Source organism: Mus pahari, chromosome 1, assembly GCF_900095145.1.
Source record: "Mus pahari chromosome 1, PAHARI_EIJ_v1.1, whole genome shotgun sequence".
NCBI classification, from domain to species: domain Eukaryota; kingdom Metazoa; phylum Chordata; class Mammalia; order Rodentia; family Muridae; genus Mus; species Mus pahari.
The window spans coordinates 80,770,601-80,780,328 of NC_034590.1; the positions used below are offsets into that span (position 1 = coordinate 80,770,601).

Genomic DNA, 9,728 nt, shown 5'->3' on the forward strand with positions numbered 1-9,728 from the left:
CTCCCTCTCCTTCTTATCCCTCTCTCCCTCCTTTCCTTCCTTCCTTCCTTCCTTCCTTCCTTCCTTCCTTCCTTCCTTCCTTCCTTCCTTCCTTTCCTAGGATCTTACCATACTCTAGGTCTGTGCTAAGAGTAGAGATAGATGTGCAAACAATCTATTGACCCCAGGTTGCTCACATACTGTTTAAGGAGAGACAGAAACAGCACAAGCCACTCTATTGCTCACAATGGGAGCTGAAGATGAGCCACCATGATAAGCATTCCTGACTGTGATCACCATTTCTGAAATGCATTCTACTTTAATTGAAGCACTCCTACAGCTTCTCTTGTAGCTTCTGTGCTGTGAGAGTCGTCTTGACTCTTCTTTCCCAAGCCTCCTTTCCATCTAACCCTAGAAGATGAGGCCAGTGGTGCTCAGTGCGGTGTCTTTACTGGCAATAGGAGGCAAAGAAGATAGGATCACATATGCTAGGAATCTTCAGTTTGAATCTACACTTAATTGTGGCATGGCTAGGTGGCCTTTGACAATATATAATATCTTAGGTCTGGTGCCTTCATCTACAATAAAGTGGAGATGATAAGATCGAGCTTGGACCCATGAATAGCAGATGCCAACAACTGTTACCATTAATTCCTACACCAGATCCTAATGCTTTATTTAAACTTCTGCGAAGACATTTCATTTTAGATCTTAACTGAGACCACCTTGAAAGGATGTGATGACCTAAGTGGATGCTACAGTTCAAATATAAAATGCCCCTCACCGCTCACAGGTTGAAGTCTAGGTCCCCAGTTGATGGTACTGTTTTGGTGGGTATCGCAAACTTTAGGGGAGTGGAGTCTAACTTAGAGGAAGTCAGGTTAGCTCACCTATGTCCTAGAAGAGGCTACCTTGTCACCACCCTTTTCCTGTCAAGCTTCCCATTTCCTGTCCATCATGGGATGAGTGGCCTTGCCCCACCACATTCTCCCTGCTGTGATGCTCTCCCTCACTCTGAGCCCAGGGATAACAGGAACAATAGATCATAGGTTTAAACTTCTAAAGCCATGAGATAAAGAAGAACACTTTCTAGGTTGGTCTCAGGTATTTTAATCATAGACACAGAAGACAAATTATGGCAGTGAAGCATCTCAAGGAAGATGATGCTGACATCCCAGGTGGGTGGCAGAGGTACTTCCTTCCAGTTCTAAAGGTGGACCTGTACATGACTCGCCTGGGTGTTCACAGCTATAAATGATCAACACCTGCCCCCAGTACTGTGTAGCCACCTGTGCAGGAACATGAGATGAGGGTTCTCACTGAGTGATTGTAGAAGGACATCTCTGCTCCAAGGGGTCCTTACAAGATTACAAGGATTACACACACATCTTTAATTTCATCTCTACTTCATTCTGACAGAGGATTGGTTATTTAAATCTTGTAAGAGCTAGTACTAATTGTCAACCTGACATAATTGAGGATCATCTGGAATCGCCTGAATGTGAGGCCCAGGTACTCTGCTACGCTGCTTACACCTATAAGCCTGGACCCAGAAGCATTCTTGGTCTTTTATGGAACTTTCTGGCTGCTTCAGGGGGTGTTATTTTGTCATCTCATCTTACAAGAGGACAGACCAGTGTGATGGGCTAGGAGCCCCAACTGCCCAAGGGTAAGGACTGCATTGACCCCAACAGAGAGAAAGAACTTCTAATGATACTATGGGGATGCTTACTGGGGTCTCCAATTCTGATCCCAAGAAGAGGAGCCTGGGGGCTTTAAGATCAGAGGTCCCCAAGTCTCCACGAAGGGATGACCTCCTTAGAGCCTGTATCAGTTACATTTGTCACTACTGTGCCAAATTTCCCAAACAGAAGTAGCTTAAAGAAGGAAGGGGTGACTTTGATTCATGGCTTGGGGGTGCAGTCCATCATGGCTGAGAAGCATGGTGGCAGAGTGTGCGGTGACTGGTCATACTGCACAGATTGTCAGGAAGCAGAGAGTGGTGGATGCTGGTGCTCCACTCACCTTCTCCTCTGATTCATTCTGGGAGCCCAGCCCACGGGGATGGTGCCACCTACATTCAAGCGCATCTCCCACATCAGTTAAACTCTCTGGAAACACCTCACAGACACACCCAGAAGCATGTTTGCTAGGGGACTCTAAATCCCAACAAGAAGATGGTTAAGGTTGACCATCACAGGGCCACACCCAGAGGCCTGCTTCTTCAGAGCCTATCTCAACCTCACCTCAATTATTTATAAACTGGGGACTGGAAAGGGAGGCAATACCCCTGAATAGCCGATCTTCAACCACAAGAGCTTCTGTGTGACTGGACAGTAATGGTTGTTGGGAGCATCAAAACCTGAAGCACACAGCAGATGCTTTGGGACCGCTGGAGTGCCTCAGAGCTGTGGCCTAGGCTAGGTTTAGTTTGGCAGAGTGTGTTTGGGGGAGCCAGAGGGCCATATTGTGCTATTTTATCATCTGACTGAAGGAAAATGAAGTCAGCAAATATCTTTTTTTTTAAAGATTGATTTGTTTTTACTTATATGAGTATACTGCAGCTGTCTTCAGACACACACTAGAAGTGTGCATTAGATCCCATTACAGATGGTTGTGAGCCACCATGTGGTTGCTGGGATTTGAACTCAGGACCTCTGGAAGAGCAGTTAGTGCTCTTAACCACTGAGCCATCTCTCCAGCCCAGCAAATATCTTGAAAAGGTTTTTGACCTGAGCTTGTGCTCCTGGGGGGGACAGTTGTAGAGGGAGTTTAGTAAGCCCTTCTGCCACAAGCTACAGTGCACTAAAAGTTAAATCTGTTACTTTGGATGCAAGACATAAAGTAATCAACCCAGAATGCCCAGAAAACCCTCTTCTGCCTTCAGACTTACATATTGCCAGATGGTGCTATGCAGGATCCTGGGGGAGAAAAGACACCAACCATCCTACCCAGAAATGTACCCTGCACACTACAATACTGGCCTGTCTGGCAAGATGTGTCCACTGATGGATGAAAGAGTGGTATAATGATTATGAGGGTAACAATCCTTTCTGATTGATGTGAGCCCTGATCTCCAGGATGAATTTTATGCCTGGTACTATAAACCTGATCAAAAGTCCATGACTTAGGGAGATCGTAGATCACAGAATAGAACTTACTGTTGTTTTGCTAAATGGTCATACTGTCTAACTGCCTTCTAAACATGTAGGTTTATGTCCGATTTGTGCTGCTCTCAATTTTACAGAGAAGCTTCTTTTCGCAGTGGGTGGTAGTTAATGCAGAGGCTCATAATTGGTCAAGGTGCCGAGTATAAGTAACTATTGAGTGCTCAGCTGTCAAGGGGTCGTCTTGTCAACCTCCCACCATCCAAGGCTCAGGGAACATCTCAGAAGAAGGGGCAAAAAGAATGTAAGAGTCAGTAGGTGGGAAGGGGAGCTATAAAATGCTAACCTTCAGCATGACATGGTTGTTGAATACACCAGCGCACAGCGGCTGTGCTTACCTGCTCAAGGCCTTCATAAGATCAAGCCAGTCAAAATTCCAGCCCAGTTAGAGAGGGACTCCCTCACCTTTAGCAGAGGAACTGCTGTGGGCTGATAGCTATGGAGGAGTCATTCCCCATCTGGAAAGCAGCTGCTAGCAGGTTGGCCACGCCTTCTTGTGCATGTGGAATAAACATCACTAAGTAGCTCGGGTAGTTATTAATAACAAAAGGGAACAAGAAATGGGAGGGAGAGAGAGAGAGAGAGAGAGAGAGAGAGAGAGAGAGAGAGAGAGAGGTGGGGACTATGGAGAATTGAAGGAGGGAGTAAATACATTATGTAAATGTAGGAAGTTTTCCAAAGAGTAATTTTGTAACCTAAAGCTAAATGTATTAATACAGTTGAATAGTTTCCGGTGCCTGGATGCAGGGAGGTGGAAGACAGAGGTGGAGTGGTGAATGCTGGAGGTGACGACAGGAAGCCAGATGCTGTGTCTATGAGCTAAAGTGACCTGTTCCTAGAGCCTTGTAGAAATTCTCAAAGGAGAGAAGAACTTGGACAAATGGAACTCAGGGTCTTACTGACATGGGTCCCTACATCCCAAGTGTGCCAAGCGCCTCTGAGTATGCATGCTGTCCCAGTGAGTCTGCTTCCTAAGTGGTTCCTGGTCACAGCTCAGGAAACTACTGATGACTTGGTCACATTGCAGCTGGGGTCTGCGGCTGCACAGTGAAGAAGGGACAGGCCTGCATGCATTCTCCATGCATTCTGCTCCAGGTCCCTGCCCCACTTCCCTCAGTAATATACTGATACTTGGAAGTGAAACGTAAAATAACCCCTTTCCTGTCCAGGCTTCATTTTGTTGTGATGTTTATCACAGCAATAAAAAGCAAACTAAGACACAGGATTCTTCCAGCTGACAGCCTGTCATCTGTGGTCCCCCAAAGATCCAAAGTATGTGTCCCAACAGCTTCAATTTAGTTGGCACTCTGTGTCCTTGCCTGGGCCCGGGCCCCAGAGAACGCACTGCGGAGTCTTTGCCAGGAGGCACCGCTTCGCTGTAGGGATGGATTATGAATTCCAATTAGCAGTTGGAGTGAAGAGAACACTCTAGCTCTCCAACTTCAGGCACTTTGTTGTGAGGACTCAGCTAGCACTCAGGCTAGTGGTGGGAAACGGAGACTTGGGACTGGAGTATTCAAAACTAGGGCTGGACCCCAGGGAGCTATAAACTTGGAAGGATGCTCTGGTCCTTGCCTGTTTTACAGAGTGGGAATTCACACAGAACAGGGACTTCCGGCTGAACCCTGGCCAGCCTTGCTTTCCTAGCTGCCTGACTTCTGTACTCTCGGGGAGTCAGGCTTCTGCCCCGGGAGGCTCCAGCTAACTTGGGAGATCTGAACCTCCCCTGTGGCCGTGCTGCCTCAGGAGCCCAGTGTGAGCAGAGGCTCTTTATGAACGATGCCTATCTGGCTTCTGGAGAACTCAGAGAGGCCCAGAGCCTGGTAGCAAGACCAGAAAGTAAAAAAATGGAAATCTCATGTGGGCCTTGAACCTCTGTGCAAGGGTATAAATTGCCTCAGGGTTGAGCTGAGCAGGCTGAACAGAAGTGGCAACAGCTAACCCTTGTTCAAAGTAGCATACGGGGAACCACAGGGAATCTAACAATCGGAAATCAAACAGACTTGGCTTCCAGGTCTCTGAATGAGGATGCAGAGGAGCTGGAATTCAAGGTCAATGTGGTCAGACCACAGAGATCACAGTCTTAAACCCTGTTCTCTGCCTTCTCTGAGAGACCTGGGCCTCCTGGATCCCATTTGGCTTGAGTCCCTCAAGCATCCTCCTCCAGGTTCCAGTGCTATCTCAGCCATTGCAACTTGCAAAAAAAAAAAAAAAAAAAAAAAATCAGGATAGCTTCAGATTCCTACAAGCCGAGAGACAGAATCACAGCTCCTGAAAAGCCTTCAGAGACCATCAGAACCCATCTCATTATTCTGTAAATATTAGTTTTGGTTCCAGGTCACAGGTAGGCATAGCTTGTGGGGAACTGGCATTCAGGGCTCCTATTGGCCAATCAAGGGACTTAACCATTGACTCTACAGCTAGCACATGGGTTCCTCCCAGTGCTGTACTTCTAAGAAGCTTCACCCAGGCCCTGGTCCTCATGCAGCTGGACCAACAAGCAGGTAACAGCCACAGGAGTAACAAGGGGATGGCTTAGCATGGTTTGAAAGTACTTTAAAATATATTTACTTTTCTGTGTGTGTGTGTGTGTGTGTGTGTGTGTGTGTGTGTGTGTGTGTGTGTGTGTGCGTGCATGCACGCATGTGTAGGCCAGAAGAGGGCATCAGACATCTTAAAGCAGGAGTTGCAGGCAGTTCTGGGTGGATGCTAGGAACTGAACTTAGGTCCTCTATAAGAGCAGCACAGTCTCTTAAATGCTGAGGGCTGCAGGTGTAGGGAGAATAGGACTCCCATTCTTCATCCAGGGATGAGGCTGATTCTGATGCTCGATTTAGGAGTGCTTTTGTTTGTAGGAGGTCGGAGGTTTCCGTGCTCACAGACAAGCACTAGGGGAATCTAGAATGTCAAACACACAGGGTTGTTCCTTTGAAAGAAGGGATGTATGACCTGTTATCTGAACACAAGGCTGGAAGCAGACATGGTTAATAGCCTTTGAGTTATATGTATGCCCTAGACAACACTGGAATCTCCCCTAGACCCTTAATTGAAAGCTTGTTTTTCCTCAATCTATAAACCCATTTAATGGATGGTGTCACATGTACTTTACAAAGAGTTTCTGTATAGTCACAACTGAACTTTATTTAGCTTCATTTGTGCTTTATTGTACACACAGGGTTGAGTTATTATCACTAAGGAAGTTTTCACCAAATTGTGCTGTGCTTAAATATGCCCAGAGTAAACCACTCCCAGTCAGACTCTGAAGTTTGAACCAACATAGCTACTTAGTCATGTTCAACTGAACTCCCTTCTTGCTGCCCACAGATGGTTATTCTGATGGCCTTGGTGGTCACCAAAACCCACAATTAACTGGGAAAAATTGCCCAGGATTTTGGATCCAGGTCTTGCACGAGAGTATGAGTTTAGCGTGGTACCATTGTTAGTGAGTGGGCCATAAGGGTCAGAGATGACAACTAACGGAAGAACACAGAAGTGACAGAGTAAAAGAAAGTCAGATTGGAGCAGCCACATTTGAATCTGCTCACCAGTGTCTGCCTTCTGCTGTGACCCCCTTTCTCTTCCCCCAAACCCCCAGCCCTCTGCTGCCTTGAGGGTTGCTAAGGAACAGCACCCACTATGGCTCAAGATGCCCCAGGATGGTTGTAGAGCTTTCCCTAGAACCTGGAGCTATGGTCTGCAGATAGAGAGATGGGAGTTTAACTTGTTTTTTAGATGTTCAAGGAAAAGACACTCCCCCACCCCTAAGCTGCCAAGTTCATATTTGAGCTCATGAATCTTGGAATACAAGTAACTATTCATTTCTAAATGATTGCTTAGTCCCCATCATTTTAATATATAAGAAAGTAAATGCCGTCACAACAGAAAAGCATTCATTAGGAATCTGCCCATCTGGAAAAATGGCACTCACTCACATGCTCTTCTCTTGCTTAGCAAGCCTGTTTCATCTGGCTCTGGTCAACGTGGGACCATGGTCAGATGCAATAGGATAGCACAAGCTCAGTGCAAACCAACTCTAAAGTTCAAGTCAAAGTAAATAATGTTGGTGACCTTCATAAGCACGGCCTTTAATCTGAGAGGATCAGATGGAGCTGAGCCAATGACCAGATAAAGAAAATATGATAGTGATGGAAAGATAGGTTCTTCAGAAGGGAATGACTTCAGTATCTTGAGGAGATGGGTATAGACTTACACTTTAAACATTCTCTTGATGATGTTGCTATAAAACAAGATGTAAAGAATGTGGGACCATGCAATTGCATTGTTTGGTTAACAGAAAAAAAAAGAGCAGAGGCTGGGGAGATGGTCCAATCGGAAAGTCCCTGTTGTGTAAGCGTGAGAACTTGAGGTTTTATCCTTTAGCACCCACACAAAAAAAGGACAGGGGTAACATGAGAAACAGTCAGGAAGACGCTAGGGATTTCTGGCCAGCCAGTCTTACTAAATTGATGAGCTCCAGGTTCAGAGAGAGACCCTGACTCAAAAATATAAAGTGGAGAACAGTAGAAAGCATTCAACATCAACCTCTGGCATGAATACACATGTGCACACTACATGTACAAAAATGAAATGAAACAAGTAATAAACCAACAGCAATATGCTTGACTCTTCCTTCCTTCAATTTGAAAATTAACATAATCTATACTTTATGATATATAGAGAGAGCTAAAAATTACTCAATTTCATTTGCAAAACAAAGCCTCAACAATACCTTCTTTGCTGTTATTTGTCTGGGGTTCTTCGTTTGCTTGCTTGCATGCTTGCTTTTGTTTTGTTTTGTTTTTGAGATAGGCTGTAACCTAGGCTGGTCTGGAACGCATCGTGATCTGCCACCTCAGTTTCCTGCAGGCTGGCACTGCAGGCCACCATGCCTGCCTCATTAAGGGTACTCTTAATGAACATTTTAAAAACTCATTTTTATTTCCTATCCTTTACTATGAACTTTTGGTATTCTTTTTAAGCAGATTCTTTCAAAGCCGAACCCTCGGCTGTCCCCTACCCCGTGTTCTCTACATCTTTCTCAAGTGTACAAGAAAGCATCTTGGGCCAAGGTGATCTGACTTCTCATAAAGCCTTGGTCATTTACTCTCTAGATGGTTTCACACTCGGGATTCCCAGGACCCTGGCCACTTAGATGAACTCGGGGTAGCAAATTCTTCAGAGGGAAAGCCACACACCTTCCCCAGGCACCCACTGCAGCCTACACTAGTCACCCACTTCGGCCAGTCTGTAAGCTGTGGCCTCAGACAGAATGCTTAGTTTGGTCCCCACCCAGGCCAGCCATGGGCAGGAAGGGGCACTTACTTGGGTCTGGGCTGCCTGTGGCTCTCCGGGGGGCTCCTCGTCCTCAGGAATGTGGGGCATGGCAGCCGCCTGGTTGGAGTGGCTGTGCGTGCCTGGAACCTCTGCTGTGCCAACCCCAAGGATGCTCTGAGAGGCTTGGGCTCCGCAGGCTGGGGAGATGCCAAAAGGACAAATCAAACCCCATCCCGTCCCAAGCTGGGTTCCAGCTCCAGGGTCCAAGAGCCACAGATGAGCTGTTCGGTTTTGCATCAACACCAGAGATCAGGCGAGGAGAGGCGAGGGGAGGCTGGGAGCAGGCATTGGGAACTGCACTGCCTCTTGCTCTCTGGCTTTGTTTACATGGGCAGAGGTGACCTTTCGCATCTAATTTGGTCCTTACAGTAAACACAGCTATTCCAGAAGAGAAACACTTCAGCTCCTCAAAGCTATAGCTAAGGGAGGACAGCTCGCTGAGATCAGATACCATCCACTGAGCTCCTACTGGGTGCATGACTACCACTACCAAGTTGACTCTTTGTGATGGTCTTTGATATAGGTAGGCATCAATAGTCCCATTCTATAGGTGAAGGAAGAGCCTCTCAGGTTGGAAGCCACTTGTCCTGAGTCATGTAGAAAACTAATTGTTTCTACCTAGGTCTTCCTGATTGGAGGCCTATACCACACAGCCTTTCCTGTGGCCTGTCTCCTCCCCATGGGTAGAACCAAGGACAGTGCCATTAACAGTAACCACTGTGTCACAGGTCCTAGGTGAGTGTCGCAATGTGCTGGAGCCTATAGGAAAATCCAGAAAGCTCTGTTGTTCCCCATGACATACTTTCTGTTCCACAGAGAGGGCCTGGAATGTTCCCCAAACCAGAGTGCTGCAATCCAGGTTGGTACAAGGACACACAGCCGTAGCACACAGAACCCCCTGGGCTGGACTCTCTGAAGTAGGGAAGGTGTCTGCTTTGTTATGAATATTCAAAATATCCATTTAAAATGGTGGCTGCTTTGTGTTTAAAGAATTGGAGACATTTAGGCCAGGAGCTGTCAAAGAGGGTGACATCTTGGCTTTTGCATTTATTCTAACAGGTAATGGGGGCAGAGTTGAAGTATTTGAGGTGACCCCTGCTGGTCATCTTGAAAATCTCATCTCAACTAAGGTACTCATGTGCTGAATTCTCTCTCTCCACCCCCCCACCCCCACCCCCCGTGGTTTAAGACAGAGTTTGACATAACTCAAGAGTTTGACATGTTGGCCTCTCTCTCTCTCTCTCTCTC

The 9,728-nt window shown here is 46.5% G+C and overlaps 1 protein-coding gene across 5 annotated transcripts in view; it reads right to left on the reverse strand.

The window, feature by feature from the left end:
- Positions 1 to 9,728, reverse strand: part of Mrvi1 (murine retrovirus integration site 1 homolog) — a 108,385-nt gene that overhangs the window by 63,523 nt on the left and 35,134 nt on the right. For 3 of the 5 annotated variants that reach the window (XM_021208212.2, XM_029544987.1, XM_029544992.1), the window contains one exon: positions 8,469 to 8,617. The exons of 1 other annotated variant lie outside the window; for it this stretch is intronic. In XM_021208212.2, the coding sequence (XP_021063871.1) occupies positions 8,469 to 8,528 (60 nt within the window). In that variant the 5' untranslated portion in view covers positions 8,529 to 8,617. Of the gene's footprint in view, positions 1 to 8,468; positions 8,718 to 9,728 lie in introns of those variants that run through there. One more of the 5 variants, XM_021208204.2, reaches the window with a different exon arrangement.